At 36.0% G+C, this 17,920-nt stretch overlaps 1 protein-coding gene and 1 pseudogene across 1 annotated transcript; both read right to left on the bottom strand.

Moving 5' to 3' along the window:
* Positions 1–293: 293 nt before the first annotated feature.
* On the bottom strand, positions 294–2,427 carry LOC145035321 (zinc finger BED domain-containing protein RICESLEEPER 2-like). The gene is made up of 5 exons (XM_078983883.1): positions 1,679–2,427; positions 1,137–1,607; positions 989–1,056; positions 353–939; positions 294–305 (listed from the first exon to the last, which is right to left on the bottom strand). The coding sequence occupies exons 1-5, from the start codon at positions 2,425–2,427 to the stop codon at positions 294–296; spliced, it is 1,887 nt and encodes a 628-aa protein (XP_078840009.1).
* Positions 2,428–14,890: 12,463 nt separating this feature from the next.
* Positions 14,891–16,812, bottom strand: LOC145035000 (tetrahydroberberine oxidase pseudogene; annotated as a pseudogene).
* Between the last annotated feature and the right edge of the window lie 1,108 nt (positions 16,813–17,920).

The following is a 17,920-nucleotide window of genomic DNA, read 5'->3' as shown; positions in this document are numbered from 1 at the left end:
AATGATAAAGAAAATCAAATTATACCGTCAATTAGTTTGTTGTAGCAACAGGTAGTAAAACCTCAGTAGGAGATTCCTCCTTCTGTAAAAAAAAAAAAAACAAAAACAAAAAAAGAGATAACTAACGATTAATTTTTTATAATAATAAAATAGCAATTATTATTTGCTTTAGGTTTTTGAAATACACCTTCAACTTTTTCTTGACTCCATGTAAATGCCTAATCCAATCTCCTCCACAAATCAACATTTGTACTGTATCTGGTGCCAATGAAGATCGATAGGGATCAATAACTCTACCCCCAGCACTAAAAGTTGCCTCAGATGCAACAGTAGAAATCGGAATTGAAAGTACATCTCTAGCCATCATGGACAAAACAGGATACTTTAATTTGTGCACATTCCACCACTCCAATGCATTAAATGATTGCATTCCCCCTTGCACTTGCTCCCTATAAACACCTTCTTCTAAATACATATCTAATTCTGACTTTTTTGGTCTCTCTAAATCTACATTCTTTATAAACTCTCCAAATGCCTCCCATCCCGATCCAAGTGATGTACATTCATTTGATCCTGAAATGATGTTTCGTCCACATTCACTTCCATGGGTTGCAGCTTCCCTAACTAATGTATCATGTATCACTACATACTCCGTATACATTTCATAAAGCGCATTCTTTACTTCTATAATGTTCTCATCAGGATTTTGATATATTGTTGGAAAACTAAATTCAACTAACTTCATCTTGAACCGTGGATCTAAAACAGAAGCTATCGCCATAACAAGATGGCACTCGCCCCAATACTTATCAAATTTTTCCTTCATCTTTTTCACCATATCACGGATAAAATCATTCTCAGACAACGCTCCTTTATCCAAAGTTTGCTTCACTCTGAACACTTCAATAAGATATAAATTAGCAGTTGGGTAGTCACTGCCTGAGATGATGTTCGTACACACCTTAAAAACTTTCAAAAGGTCACATACACTTTCCACATTTTCCCAATCTTCTCTTGCTTGGCAAATGATTGAAATGAGGTTCATACTCTGCATATCTAAAAAAGCACAAAGTATTAGTGAATATGGACAAGTATTTAGAAGAAAATATTAAAAATTATAATCATGTAATGTATACCCTGGAAAAGCATCCTTAAACTTTAAAGCAGAAGATAGCATTTCATAGGTTGAATTCCATCGTGTTGGCACATCAAGAAATAATTTTCGATCACGTATTTGTAGCTGATGCGCAACATTTGAAAATGTTTGACGTCTACCCTCTGAATGATTAATATACTTTATACCCTCACGAACGTCCTCAATAACACACTCAATTTTTGTAAGACCATCTTTCACAAGAAGATTCAATATGTGTGCACAACACCTTATATGAAACAATTTACCACCACAAGAAAGTTTTCTTACCCTCGAAAAAATTTCTTTCAATCTTTTTACAGCTCTGTCATTATAAGCTGCATTGTCTACTGATATGGTGAATATTTTATCTTCAATTTCCCACTCTTTCAAACATTTGTAAATACATTCAGCAATATCAAAACCAGTACGAGGAGGAGGAACATGCACGAAACTCAATACGCGTTTCTGTAATCTGTAAGAAAAGGTAGAGATACAAAATTAAAAATGAAAAAGTAAATACTAAATTTGATAAAGTCATTAAACCTCCAATTTTGATCAATGAAGTGTCCAGTAATAACCATATACTCAATTTTTTGATGCGAGGACTTCCAACAATCAGTTGTTAAACATATTTTCGAGGCAGTTTTTGTAAGGGCTTTCAACTTCTTCTTCTCGTGCTCATATACCTTAAAACAGTCTGATGTAGCTGTAACTCTGCATATTTTTTCAAACAATGGATTGGCAGTCTTCATCATCTTCACATACATGTCATCTTCCACGGTTTTAAAAGATTGTTCAGTAGACAGTAACCAATTAGCTATGGCTTCCCTCATCTTGTTAGCATCATATTTTGCATTTGGACCTATTAATATTTGAGGCTTACCAAATTCTGAATCCACATTGGCGTCACATGGCGGAAAATTTAACAATTTTTGGTTTTTTTCGTGTTCTTTATGAGGTAAGCATCTTCTTAGGTGTCTAGCCATTGTGGATGTAGGACCTGATCCAACCTTAGATAATCTTGTTTTACAGTGCTTACATTCGAGTTTTTGCGTACCATCTTTGAGGGTAACCACAACAAAATCATTCCATACTTCTGATGTTTTCTGTCGCTTCCGCTTCAACTGCACTTCATCTTCACCGGTTTCTGGATGTTCTTGTCTCACATTTGCATTCTGAGTGGATGTATTTACATTTGGAGAGGTTGTCTGCTCCTCACCAGCAATACGAGCACCGGTTTCACCTAACCCTTGCATTGGACTTGATGGATTTGAAATCACACCATCATCCATAAGATCTGTCAAAAACAAAACTGATTAAGCAAAAAAATGCACAACTTAAAAGTTATGGGAGTTTGGCAACGTTTGTGTAAAATGGAAATCAAAATTAAGTCACATGCAATCTTTGTGTTAATTGTTAAATGGAATTGAATATTGTAATTTCATTAATTTGGTCACTTTTTGATCAACTAAAGATTATACCGTCAAGAGTAGACAAGAGAAATACAACATACTTGGATACTGATTTGCAACAAAATTTTGGAGGTTTGATTAGAAATACTAGATAATATACGTATAGAACAAATCAGATATTATAGTTACTATTTGGGAATCGAGATGATAAAACAACATGAAATCAACTAACTGAAAAATCATACCTCGAGAATGGAGAATGGATACTGGAGTGGCGTAGGCTGGAGATGATCGTCGTTTTCGGTAACGAGTACGGGCCAAGCTTCAACAGATGATATTGAAAAATGGAACCGCGAGGAGGGAAGTTAGGAACCCTAACCCTTTTGCGTGAAAATGAGAGTGAAAATTGAGAAGTCAAAAGCGTAACTCTTAAGTCGTAAAGATCTCTCCTACTTTATTTGTATTTTACATAAATGATAAATTGAAAAATAGTATTTAGTTATTTACTTTTTGATATATCATAAAAATATAATATTAAATTATAAGAAAGTAAAATAACGTGAAGTCATTAGCATTACTAGACTTCTAAGTTATATACAAATCATAAACTCGTAACTAGTAATATTATTTTGATATATAAAACAAAAATATATTTTCAAATTATAAGGTATAGACTAGTATATAAAATAAAAATACAATTTTAAAAATATACTTAGGCTCGATTAGGCTCACGAGCCTATACGAGCTTGATAACAAAAGCTCAGGCTCGGCTCGTTTAATAAATGAGCCTTCAAGGTGAGCTCGAGCTCGGCTCAGGCTCGTTTAACTCGAGCCCGAGTCGAGCTATTATCGAGTCGATCCCGAGTAGCTCACGAGTAGCTCGGCTCGCTTACACCCCTAGTTAGCAGCTCGGGATCGTCAAAAGAGCTATGATGACAACAAGCGAAGACCGATGACTTTTGAAGTTGGAGATTCGGTTTTGCTTAAAGTCTCGCCGTGGAAGGGACTTATAAGATTTGGTAAAAGGGGAAAATTAAGTCCAAGGTTTATTGGACCGTTTAAAGTTCTTCAGAGGATTAGGAACCAAGCTTACAAGCTCGAACTACCAGAAGAACTGAAAGGAATTCATAACACTTTCCATGTGTGTTACTTGAGGAAATTCATGGGAGAAGTTCCCGACATGATTCCACTTTCAGAGTTGAGAATCGATGAGAACAAAAGGTTGATTGAAGAACCAGAGGCAATCGTTGACTGAAAGACTAAGAAGTTGCGACGCAAGATGGTCGAGTTAGTGCTTGTCCGATGGAAACACACGAATGAGCCGAATCTCACCTGGGAGACGGAGAGTGACATGATGAGTTGCTACCCGCATTTGTTCGTTGATGTGTGATTCCGGGGACGGAATCATTCTAAGGTGGAGAGAATTGTAACGCTTGTGTTTCTGGGCTTGTCATTAATGTTGATATAATAGTCTAGGTAAACCTTTTGTAACCCGTTTTGAAATAATAAAGATGTATTATTTGAGTATTATGTGTTTTGTGCTTAATTGTGTGACTTAATTGAATTAAAAATAAAAATAAGCGTTAAATGAAATGTTAGATAAGCTCGATATCTATGGATAATGTTGTAGTAGTTGAAACGAGGTTTCCGAATATATAAAGAATGCCGAAATCCAAGTTATAACGAAGAACTTATGACCTGTCGAAGTTTCGCGACAGAACCGACACGACACTGAATGACGTAAAAAGTGAATTTACGTTAGAATGATATTTATCCCTAGTGATCTAAACGAATGTTGTAGAGTTCGCTAAACCAAGAGCGTGCATAAAAAACGCCCAAATCTGACTTCGTATGAGGAAGTTATAATTTTTCGAAGTTTCGACTTAGCAAGATGTAGCCCGAATACCTGATTCGAGATCGAGTGATTGTTGGTTGAAACAATCTAAACGAGAATCGAAGATCTTGTTGAAAGTAGTGCATTGGTGAAAAGACAGATGAAAACGGACGTCAGATGAAGAAGTTATGAATTTATAACGGACTTTTCCTGTCTCGGCCTACTAAAAATAAATAATAAAAATAAAATTCAAAACTAGCCGACGGTGTTTAAATGAAAGTTGTAGAGCGTAGTCTCACCTACGCGTGGATATAAAGAAACGTTGAAAACGAAGTTTATATGAAGAAGATATGAATTTTTGAAATTTATTAAATAACTAAAATATAAATTTAATTATTAAATCCGACATTATCCGAAGGGGAGTCACCGGTCTTATCCAGGTTACGCCCAGCGTAGGGTTGTACGCCCAATGTATCCTGATGCATGCACCATTTCTGACTCAAGTGCTCCGATGACGCATGCAGTGATGTTTTGGTCACGTACGCCCCGCGTAACTGAGTACGCCCAGCGTACGTGCGAGGCTCAGCCTCTATAAAAGGCATGCGAGGGCAGCCGGCTTCTTTTGCCAAATTCTCTTCTCTTTCTCCCGTTTTGCATCGTTTTGTGTGCCAGAAATATCCTGAAGCCTCGGTACCATTCCCGAGTCCCGAAGCAAGTCCCGAAGCCCCGAAGATCCCGAGAAGTAAGATTCCCGAGTCGAAGCTCTGCCCGTGAGGAGCCCGGTTTTTGTGAAGATCTTCCAGATCTATCGAAGAATACTACTTCTACAAGTTGTAGTGTTGCCCGATCATCTTCTGATCAAGTGAGTGTGTAGTTACTTTCTTCTAATGCATAATTATGAAGTATTTTATATAAAATATGTGTTATGTGTATATTTTGTTGTTATATGTGTGAATGTATATTCACTTTTTTCTATCTCATAGATCTGATTTATTCTCTATGAAATCCATGTTATGTGTGTGTGCCTCATCTGTTATGTGGGATATGTATTGATTGAACATGTTATACAGGTTTTAAACTATGTATAAAAATATATATTCTTATCTACTAATATGTTGGGTAGAACATGGGTAGATAGTTGATGTGTGATAAACAGATGAGAGGTCTCGATGTTATTGATGTTGACCTAGTCATCTAGCGGAGTATGGATGACGACCACAGACTCTTTCTAGACAGTCCAATGGAACGCTAGTAGGTTCATAACCTGTAGGTGTTGTGAACGATGTGTTCATCGATGTACTCTATCCCCCTCATGGTTGCCTTTAGGATATCTATTGTTGAGGAAACCCCTTAGCAGTAATGTTCGTCCAGATGAAAATCCTAGATTAGGTCCCTTGAGATAGATGTTGTTTTAGGGACATAAAGTGAGGATAATGGGAATAGGTAATCGGGTTATTGTTGGTTGGTGAAATTAAATATAAGTATTGATTGTGGGTTGAAAACCCTATATGCTCACTAGGCTCCCAAACCTGACCCACTGAGTTTATTTGTATTACAGGAAGTGGCGCAAGGGCATAAGATGGATGAATCATCAACTTGTTTTGTTTACAAGTCTGTATATGTATATATTTGTTGAATGACTTGTAATGTTATCGTTTATGCTTTATGGTCTGTATCGGAACATGACATCCCGAGTTTTGATTATATAATGAAAATGCATCTCTTGATGAAATGCTTTGATAAATATTATTTTATGATATTTTTTTTTGGGAACAAATTCCGCAACTCTTTTAAATCAAAAGGATTTACTCTGAAATTATTTTAAAAAGCATAAATGAAATCGGTCTTTTCTGGTCGTGATTTTGGGGATGTCACATTGTCTCCAAGTTGACTAGGCAGAATCTTCGGGCTTTACATATACTGTGACATCCCCAAATTCACGGTCATTTTACAAGTTTTATTTATGCTTATTTGAAAATCACAGTATTCATTTTTAAAGAATAATATTGCGAAATTTGTTCCAAAAAAATGATAAATATATTATCAAAGCATTTCCGAAGAAATGTATTTTGTTCATATTAAAACTTTGGGATGTCTTCGTCAATACAGAAACATAATAAACCTTATTTACACTAATGATCTACATCTCCGTTAATCTCTCGGTGTAATATAGCTTCGTATCGACACCTGTGATACAAATAAATAGAGTGGGTTGGGCTAGGAAACCTGATGAGTACATAGGGCTTTCAACGCACAATAATATAATTATTATGTTTAATTATCAAACAATCAACCCAATTACCCATCCTCCTTTTCTTCTTTATTCTTAAGGATCTACCCTAAGAATCATCTATCATTCATTCATTCCTAAGGAATAGGCACGAAGTCCATCGCTGCCAAGGTTTATCTAACAGACACTAAGTCCATACCTGACATGGTTGTTAAATTACAACCGGTGAACATGTAGTTCAAAGATTAGGCACAAGTGCCAATATTATGCTTTAGGTACAATTGACAGGATATTTAGAGTACATATGGTGAACACATCGTTCACAACACATACAGGTTGCGAGCCTGCTAGTGTACTACTAGACTATCTAGAATAGTATATGGTCGTCATCTATACACGGCTAGATGACTGGATCAACTTAAACATCGAGGCCTCTCATCCTTTTATCACACATCAACTATTCATCTACCCATGTTTTTCCAACATTTTCGTAGATATAAAATACATATAAATTTTAACTCATTTAAAACATGTATAAATCGTTCATCCAACATAGATATCAAGAACACAGATAAGATGCATACATAGCACATAATTTATATTAAATACTTCATATCTATGTCTAATATTAAAGTAACTATGCACTCACATTAGTAGCATGATTTGATAGAATCTAACTAGAAACGGTCAGCGGTTCGTGAACGTCGGGCTCAGGATGCGGAATGCCTTTAACAAACGAGAGAGAGAGAGAGAATAGAATTTGGTGTAATGAAGGAGAGGGTCAAACTTGTTGTTTATAGGGTGTTTTTGGCTCTCTCATGTCGTGAGAATCCTTGCTCATGTCGTGAGGCCAGGCTGCATCACCTCGTAGACTTGCCATTTGCATCCCTAGCTTTGGAAGGTGTCTGTTTGACTCCTCACATCGTGAGAAAACATGCTCACGTCGTGAGCCCTAAACTTATCACTTTGTAGACCTGCCATCTGCATTCTAGCCTTGAAAATTGTTTTCTTGACTCCTCACGTCGTGATAAAACATGCTCACGTCGTGAGCCTTGATAAATTAGGGCTTCTTCCATGTGTCATGATCTCAGACAGCTACATCTTTGATAGATCATAATTTTTGCATACGAGCTCCGTTTTGACGTTCTTTATATCCACGTGTATGTGGAGACATACTTTACAAATTTCGTTTAAATCACTAAGGCTAAAAAGTACTTTATCATAAACTTGCTTCTACGATTTCCAATGTCGTGTCGGTTTTGTCGCAAAACTTCGACAGGTCATAACTTCTTCGTTATAACTCGGATTTCGGCGTTCTTTATATTTACGGAACCCTTGTGACGTATATTATAACTTGGTTAAGATTATTTATTATAAATAATTTTCGATCAAAAAGTCATTTTTTTGACGCTTTTTGTCTCTAAATTGACTAGCCCGAATCTGTGGGCGTTATATTCCGTATATATAAAGAACGCTGAAATCCGAGTTATAACGAAAAGTTATGACCTGTCGAATTTTCACGACAAAACAGGCATGACACTAGGAATCGTAAAAGTAAAGTGAGTTTACGATATATTACTTTTTAGCCATAGTGATATAATGTGACATCCGTCAATTTCCGGTCAAGTCAAAGTCAATCGAAGTCAACAAGTCAAACCGTTCGACTCATTTTGCCCGTGGGTACTAGAGTTTATGTTAGGTAAATACTAAACAACTCGCTATTCTAATGAGAGATCATAAATCAAAAAGTGCGAACATCTAGATCTCCTTAACCTAAAACGGTGGTACGTGGCGAGCCAAACCGATAAAACAATGTTGCATACTCATCGGGAGTGTGTAAGATCCTTAAACAAGGCTTAACAGGGTTTACGGACCTTTCGTGGCGAAGTCGGACACTCACAAATGCCACACACGAAACCTCTCTCAATCGTATTCACTCTATCTCTCTCTATTTAGAATCTCTCCCAAATCTCTCCACGTATGTCAAATCTCTCCCAAATCTCTCTAAGTATGTGAAATCTCTCCCAAAACTCTCTTTGTATGAGAAATCTCTCCAATAATGTGAAATCTCTCCCAAATCTCTCAAAGTATGTGAAATCTCTCCCAAAACTCTCTTTGTATGAGAAATCTCTCCAATAATGTGAAATATCTTCCAAATCTCTCCAAGAATGTGAAATCTCTCCCAAATCTCTCTTTGTATAAGAAATCTCTCCAATAATGTGAAATCTCTCCCAAATCTCTCTAAGTATGTGAAATCTCTCCCAAAAATCTCTTTGTATGAGAAATCTCTCCCAAATCTCTCTTTGTATGAGAAATCTCTCCAAGAATGTGAAATCTCTCCCAAACCTCTCTCAAAAGTTCCTTAAACTTTTTATAGTCTTTCGGGCCATCCCGACCCTTAACCGGGTCAAAAACGGCTTAAAACGAGGTAAAAACAAGAAAAACGGACTTGAGGAGCCGAAACCCCTCTCAAAGAACCGAAACCTCTCAAGGAGCCGAAACCCTAAGGAGCCGAAGCCCTAAGCAGCCGAAACCCTAAGCAGCCGAGACTGAAACCGAGACCTGGAAGCCTCTCGGATCGAATCTAGGAAGAGGCGAAGCCTCTCGGGCCGAAACTGGAATAGGGCGAGGTCTCTCGAGCCGAACCTCACTCTCGGTCCCTGCTTCTCCTTTCGGTCTTTTGTCTCCTCTCGGTCCCTGCTTCCCTCTCTCGGTCCTTCCTTCTCTACTCTCGGTTCTCTTCCCTCTCTCGGTACTCTCTTCTCCTCTCGGTCCCTTTTTTCTAATCTCGGTTCCAACGACCAGAAGGCCGAACCTCCGGCCAGACTTCAAAATCTTTACATTTTTGGCCCATTTTCAATATTTTTCACATTTTGAGCCCGTTTTTCATGATTTTAACGCGGGATTTTCTCCAAAAATCATATTTTGATATAAAAGACACTGAATATTCATAATTTAAACATTTTTTTTATGGAAATCCTTATTTAAATAATAAAATCTAGTGGGTGACTAATTGAGGTGGAGTGTTGACTTTGTTTTACCTTATGACACAAGCAACCACTCTCATACCCACTCCATGTCACTATTCACCATCAGCACTTACCTAGTCACTTCATTGTACTTTTCCCACCTTTTTCCAACCTCACAATTGGTCAAAGGCTAGAAAAGTCTCCTCTCTCTTCACACTTCTCTCATTTTCTCATTCTTCTACCAAAGATCAAACATATCTTCTCTCTCACTTCCTCTCTCTAAAAATTCGAGATTCAAGGCTATACTCCAAACTTTTCTTCTACTTTTGGTAAGTATTAACATCCTCCTGGTGATTTTTACACATCATTCTACTAAAATCGTTGATTTCTTACACAAATATCGTCATATTTGTTGTTAGCTCCTCAAATCTTCAAGCACCTCCCAAGTGTTCTTGAGTTGAACACTTCTTTTCTCCATCATCCATCTTCTGAAATCACTCAAGGTGAGTTCATACCCCTACATTTTCATGTTTTCTCAAGTTCTCATAGGGGGGGGGATACAAGTTAAAACACCAAGAACATATCTAAACTTTTCTAACAGCCTTCATCAGAAAAGTTTTGGATAAAATATAATAGGTATAGTTTACGATTCATCACATAACACACTCGTACAAAAAGGGTACATTCATACAAAAAGAGTGCGGAAAATATTACAAACGTTTTGGATAAAATATAATAGGTATAGTTTATGATTCATCACATAACACACTCGTACAAAAAGGGTACATTCATACAAAAAGGTTTTGCACTCACGCACACCACACGTAAACTTGTTAACCTAAATTGTGAGACAATCTCTTTCCGTACATCCGAGTGCGGGATCTAATTCCTAGTAGTTATAATTAGAGTCTCCTGGAGGGAGAACGTGATAGTTGTGTATAGATCTATATTGGATTTGACACCCCACACCTTGCTGCTAGCTATAGTGGGACCTGCAGGTCTACGGGTGACAAATGTCATTTCAGTTTCGCGACGCCTGAGAAACGTCGTGGCAGGTTCAATCAGTCATAGTATGGTTACAGCGACTCACATAGGGAGATAACAATACATAAAGTTTACGGGATTTTTATAAAACCTAAAGGATTTTTATGTCGATTTAAAATTCACTTCTATATCAATAAGGTTTGTTATTTCTCGGTCCTGGGATTTAGGACTACATATACATAAAGTATTAACAAACATAAGAATTTACGGGAATTTCATTTAATTCAAGCGCGTTTATGTCGATTTAAACACATATCATTTTCTATTAGTAAGAGAGGTTACTTATACATTTTGGTCTTCAGTTATAAGACTACATTACACAGATTTTAAAGAAAATATTAGATTTCTGGATACATATTCTAATGCTTTTACAAGGAAAACGGTTTACTTCTCTAACGAAATCTCTCATGAACTCACCAACCTTTGTGTTGATACTTTTTCAAAACTACTTGTATTCTCAAGAATTCAGTGAAACAGGAAATCAACAACGTTTTGAGGATGGGACGATAATTCGTCAAACAGTTCATTTTGTATCATAATGTAATTGATGTGAATCATGTAAACATATACTTTGATGTAACCTTTTCAATTATATTTGTGATGGTTGTATTTACTTTGAGCACTTTTATACTCGTTGTTGTGATACTTTACATGAAGTCCTCCATCCCCGGGCGTTTCCGCCGTCCTTGGTTTGGGGGTGTGACATATAAATGAAAGGTGTAGAGTACGTCTGCACCTACGCGTGGATATAAAGAACGTAAAAAACATAGCTCGTATGCAAAAGTTATGATCTTCCGAAGATGTAGCTGTCTGAGAGTGTGACACATGGCAGAAACCCTAATCTTTCAGGGCTTACGACGTGAGCATGTTTTCTCACGAGGTGAAGAGTCAAACGAACACTAATCGAGGCTAGAAAACACCTGGAAGGCTATGGGATGAATCTTGGAAGCTCACGACTTGAGCATATCATTCTCATGACGTGAGAAGTCATCCAGACACCTTTCGAAGCTATAAATGCATATGGCAAGTCTACGAGATGATACAACCATGGCTAATCGAGGCTAGAAAACACCTGGAAGGCTATGGGATGACTCTTGGAAGCTCACGACTTAAGCATATCATTCTCATGATGTGAGAAGTCATCCAGACACCTTTCGAAGCTATAAATGCATATGGCAAGTCTACGAGATGATACAATCATGGCTCACAACATGAGCATTGATTCTCACGATGTGAGAGAGCCAAAAACACCCTATAAATTACAAGTTCGACTCTTTCATTCCTTACACCAAATTCTTTTCTCTCTCTCTCTCTCTCTCTCTCTCATTTGCCGAAAGCCGTTTCCCATCCTGAGCCCGATGATCACCAACCACTGATCGTTTCTAGTTAGATTCTATCCAATCACGCTACTAATGTGAATGCATAGTCCCTTTCAAGAACATGATTTTAATACAAGTATTGATTAAAGTATTAAATATATGTGTGAAATATTTGTTATTGCCTGAAATACGTATTAAGAGCATATCTGATAATATATGATGATTTAGGATAGAGAGTAAACCTAAATTAATTAAGAGGAATATTGGGTAGTATCCTCTTATGAGTACGAGTGAGATATACACGGAGGGTAGAACTTTAAAATATGTCATTAAACCGAGAGCATGGATTAGACATAGTTATTCGTCCCTAGTCCGAGAGTATGGATCGGGCATAGTCATTTGTCATTGATCTGATAGTACGGATTAGACTTAGTCAGTTGTCCTTAGTCCGAGAGTATAGATAGGCATAGTTATTTTTCATTAATCCAGGAGTATAGATTAGGTAAAGAGTTAATTTTAGTTCCGAGAGTATAAATCGTGTCGTTGTGAGGATCGATGGGGTGGAGTAAAGTTGCTTATATATGGTGAAATTGTATATTTAATGAGTTCTAATATATATATATATATATATATATATATATATATATATATATGTATGTATATATATATGTATATATATATATGTATATATATATATATATATATATATGTATGTATATATATATATATATATATATATATAACATTGTGGGATTGAAGTCCCTTTGTACTCATCAGGTTTCCCAACGTGACCCACTCAGCTTATTTGTATCACATGTGTCGATATGAAACTAAATTACACTGAGAGATTAAAATAGATGTAGATCACTAGTATAAATGAATGTAAGGTTTGTTTATGGTTATGTTTATGTATTGACAATGACATCCCAAAGTTTTTAATATAAACAAAATACATTTTTCGAAAATGCTTTGATAATATATTTATCATGTTTTTCCGGGAACAAATTCCGCAATATTTTTCTTTAAAATAATACTCAGATTTTTAAAATAAAGCTTAAACAAATCGGTATTTTCTAACCGTAAATTTGGGGATGTCACAATATAACTCAAGTTTAAGAAATGGGTAATAAATATATTAAAGCTTAAATTTCAGGTGTTACATACAAAAGAAAAATAAAGGTAAAGAAGAAGGATGTTTTGCTACTCTTGATGAACAAGGGAGATAAGATAACAAAATATGATAGTTGTTGGTGTTACTCCCACTTGCAACTTCATGAATCCAAAGAAAAAAAGCATTAGAATTGGATTTCATAAAAGATACTCTCATAGAATGACTTTCTCACAAAATATATCCTAATTCTTTCTTAAAGAATTATCCAAGAATGTTTTTAAGATTCTTTTTTTGATGTAATAATTTTGACAATATTTCAAATCTCGTTCTTAGAAGAATGACATTTTTTTCATTTTATTCTGTTAGAATTTTTATAAATGTACAAAAACATATAAATCTATTAAGAAGAAGATATTATTGATCACCTAGAATTCTCGCATAACATTTGTTAGAATATCATTCTGACATAATAAAATCGGATAAAATAAAATTTACGTTAGATTTAAAATCGAATTAATTTTAAAAAATCAGAATTTCAAATTAAAAAGTCAAATATCGCTTAAAATCCAAATATTTCATTAATTAAACTTATGTTTCCTAATTGGAATGTAATATGAATGTACAATATTACCCTTTTTATAATTAAATGGCGAATATTCTATTTTTTTTTAATTTAATAATATAAATAAATCACTTTCTTTGATCCACATTCATCCTTACATCCATACAATATATATTATTTTTTTGAAAAAAAAAAAAGTTAATTTGAGTCATATATAAATTAATTTAAAGAGTAGGTTAAAAAGTATACGAGTGTATGATTCATTTATAAGATGTGGATTTTCGGTTTGGATACCGGCAAGAAGGTTTACACTTTCATGTCGTGTGCAGGTCCAATTTTTTGTATTGAAAGTTGGAGTGGACGAGTTTGCATGATCATCAAGGTGGAGATTTTGGGTTAAGTCTGACAATCAAGTGGAAGATTTTTCTAAATAAGGGATGTTGATAAAATGACTTTTGACTCGCAATACGCTTACATGTAGTTATGACCATTTTTCGTTCTAGGTTCATCCACAATTTTTTTTCTACATTTTGGTGTTTCTGGAGAGTACTCCCCTTTTTTAGGTCAACATCTAATCCTTTCTGTGGAGTTTATTTCAAATCGCACTTTGATTACCATCCGACAATATCAAGTGGAAAGCTTGTTGGATCCATTCTCCCCGGCAGCGTTGGTTTTTGTCTAAAATTACCCAAATTTAATTTCCATCGGTTTCAACCCCACTATTTATAAGGATTATATTAGCATATTTAACTAATGTAGTTTCTTAAATATAAGAGAAATTTACATTATAAAGGTGACAGTCGAATTATTATACCTCTATAAACAAAATTAAATATTTAACTGATAAACACTAGAAAACAATGAAATATAACATGCTAAAATTGGACTCTTACCAACCGAGATATATGGATTAGAAATTTAGAATGAAATATAACATGCTAAAATTGGACTCTTACCAACCGAGATATATGGATAAGAGTGGTGAAGGTTGATATATAATAAAGTATAATAAAAATAACAAACGAAAACAAATAAAGATAAAATTGTCTTAAATTTTTATCTTACAATACCTTAACATCCTATTTCTAACCTTATAAATTGGTGGGATCAAAGCCACCACAAAAATAAAACCACGTACAAACACTCTAATCTCTATAACTAACTTAATACTTACCATAGCATATAGGTTCAATTTACGAATGGAACCATTTTTGTAATTCACACTTTAAGTGACTGACAAACTTGGGAAAAAAAATAGATAGACGTCGGCAACGTAACCAAAAAAAAATAATAATAATAACAAAAGTAGACTTATTGCTACTTTATTAAACGGCAACAACATCTGAACCTAAGAGTACATTTATTGCTAGTTTGTAATGAAGTAATCAAAGGGAGGTAGAGTCCACATGTTTCCTGACAATGTGACCGCTTCATATAGTTTACCTCCGATATATGTCTTCATTTCTAGTTTATTAAAGAAAAAACCAAAACTAAATACATACTTTCATCTAATTTCATCGATACATCATATGTCGGAAAGAGACGATGAGAAAACTGGTATACTTTGTGGGCGCCTAAAGAAATTTTCCGGATCAACTTTTGCCTTGATTCGAATCAACCTCTTGAAATTATCCCTCTTCCAGTACCTCTCGCCCCAAACACTTGCTTCTTGATAATTAGCATTTCCAACACCAAAATCAAGATCGTTATAGTTCGAATACGCCTCCCTTGGGTTCTTTGACACATAAGGTGTCAATAATTCTTCTAAGCTTCGCAACCAAGATAACCTCCGAAGCGAGGTAGGGGTTGTGTCCGAAGCTTGACCGTTAAAATTGACAGTCTTGAGAACTTGTAACAATACCCCAGCTCTATGAGGATATGGAATTGCTGTCTCAGAGTAATCAGCCATCCTTCCTCCAAAAGGATTGATCATTAGAAGCGCTGATTCATCATTTTCCATAAACTTTTTCCAAAGCTTTTTTAGCCCGCTAATGGGAATAGGTTTTCGGATATAGTCTGATTTACTTTTGTTGTTGAGCTTGGCTATGGCAGACCGGTTGGTGAGAATCTCGGTCGGGAGGGAGCTCGGAAAGCCCCAAAACACAAGGGTCGACTGGATCATCTTAATTTCTTCACAAATCTCTCGTGTAACACCGAGCTCCGGAAACTTTTCGTCCAACAATGGAAGCAATGTGTCGGTAGTGCCTTGGTAAATTCCTTCGAACATAATATTGACGGTTTTCTTGGTAGTGTTGCCGATATATATCTCGAACACCTGTGTTCTTATATGTAAATTTCTATCAATAGCTGGTATAACGGTTTGATATTTATGGAAGATTTCGGTTGCCCCTTGTTCCAAAGTTTTATTCAGTATAAAGACTGTTACTTTTTCTGGAACAGGAACCAACCTCAGCTTCCATGCAAGAACGATTCCGAAACTTGAAACACCACCACCTCGAATAGCCCAAAACAAATCTTCGCCCATGGATTTCCTGTCAAGAATGTTTCCGTTGACATCCATGAAGCGAGCATCAATAACATTATCAGCAGCAGTACCATATTTCCTCAACAGGTTTCCATAGCCAGCACCACCCATGTATCCGCCAACACCCACCGTGGGGCAAACTCCTGCCGGGAAATACAAGGTGTCGGTTTTCTGAGAAATAGCGTAATAGACTTCACCAAGCACAGCGCCCGCCTGGACCCACGCAGTACTGTTTGCTACATCCACGTCGATAGACCTCATGTTGGTGAAATCAAGCATAACAAAGGGAGCATCAGCAGTGTACGAGAGGCCCTCGTAGTCATGTCCCCCGCTCCTGATTCTAAGCTCGTAGCCATGTTCCTTGGCACAGAGAAGAGTTGTTTGGATCAGTGTTTCTTCCACAGGCGTAACGATGACTGATGGCCTACGAGTGGAAGGTTTAAGGAATCTAGTGTTTTGGACTGCAGCTTGCCAAATGGGTAGGAAAGAAGCATTGGCAGAGGTAAAAGTGAGTTGAGAGACGCTGACATTATTGGAGTTGGATTTTATGCAGCTTATGAAATCTTCAGAACCTGGTGTAGCATCAAGAATAGAAGATAAGGCTGCCCAGGAAGTAGAAAAGGAAAGAGTTAAAACGAAGATGAAGACAGAAGACTTTGGAAGAGACTTCTTCATGTTTTGATGAGTTTGGTTCATGGTGCTGTGTGCCCTGCCATATTTATATAGAGTAAATAGTGTAGAAGGGACTGCAAGTGGGGCTATAAATAGGTGGATGGGAAAAGGAAATTCAATTCACTCTTCAATTCTGTTGGACTCTTGGAAATGCATTGATTGACAGTTTGACACGTGAGTTTTGTTTTATTAGTTTTCTTTATCCTCTTCGATGATCAGATAGATATTCACTGACTTTGCATATATGAAATTTAGCATATGGTTGGGAAAGAGATTTTCCATACATCGCATACCAAAAATAGTAAAATATGACAATATTCCAAGTTTCCAACATTTTCAGCGTTGGAAATTTAATATATATATCATTCGATTGACCTAGTTTGTTTATCGTTTAGACACGCTAGTTTGATCCAAAATCAGACCGTAAATGATAAATGAACTTATGATCATTTAATACCGTTTTGATCCAAAATTCATATTCATTTTCTATAATTTTTTTCAATTTTGTAATTTTAAAAAAAAAGTAAAATAACATGTGTTGAATGGTATATTCTCATTACCTTGTAATCCCAATCTTTTTTTTTTTTTAAAGCTAAACTTGAATTAAAAACAGCAAGAACTTGGAATTACATGGTACAATACAATGGGTTTTCAACCCAAGAGTTCCAGATCAAATTCCTACTCCATTTCACTCGTACTCTTAATCCATGAAAAGGCCAAAGCCTTGACATCATAAGCTAAAACTAACGGATACTTGACCTTAGTATTGGTGTTCAAGATCATGTCATTCATGTCATTCCTATATATCCATATAGTCCATAAGAATGCTCTTGATATCGCTTCTAAGGTGTCTAAAGACCTATTTCCCACCTTTATAGTAGAGTTTACCCCCAAGGCCCCAACAAGTGTTCTAAGGAGTCCATTAGGGTAGGAAAATCATTCCACCAAGTTTGTATATGCCCTTGAATCTCCAGTGTCATAGAACACTTCTTGAATATGTGTACCTCTTTCTCTTCGAAAGCATTGCATAAAGGACAAAAGGTGTTAAGAATGTTTATTCTTCTCCGTGGAAGATTTAATCTGGTGGGACAATATGCCAAGTCTCACCCGCCATATGAAGATATTTATTTTCCCTAGAACCACCTTG

Source organism: Lactuca saligna, chromosome 3 (assembly GCF_052625555.1).
Source record: "Lactuca saligna cultivar CGN05327 chromosome 3, ASM5262555v1, whole genome shotgun sequence".
Classification (NCBI taxonomy): domain Eukaryota; kingdom Viridiplantae; phylum Streptophyta; class Magnoliopsida; order Asterales; family Asteraceae; genus Lactuca; species Lactuca saligna.
Note: the sequence above shows the minus strand (reverse complement) of the source record. Positions and strands in the feature narration are given on the sequence as shown.

Bases quoted from the DNA above. Each gene is read 5' to 3' on its own strand.
- LOC145035321 (XM_078983883.1), bottom strand. From the start codon at position 2,427: ATGGATGATGGTGTGATTTCAAATCCATCAAGTCCAATGCAAGGGTTA. The intron at 1,608-1,678 runs GTTTAATGACTT...CTTTTCTTACAG, and splicing joins TTCATTGATCAAAATTGGAG to ATTACAGAAACGCGTATTGA. The intron at 1,057-1,136 runs GTATACATTACA...GTGCTTTTTTAG, and splicing joins TTTAAGGATGCTTTTCCAGG to ATATGCAGAGTATGAACCTC.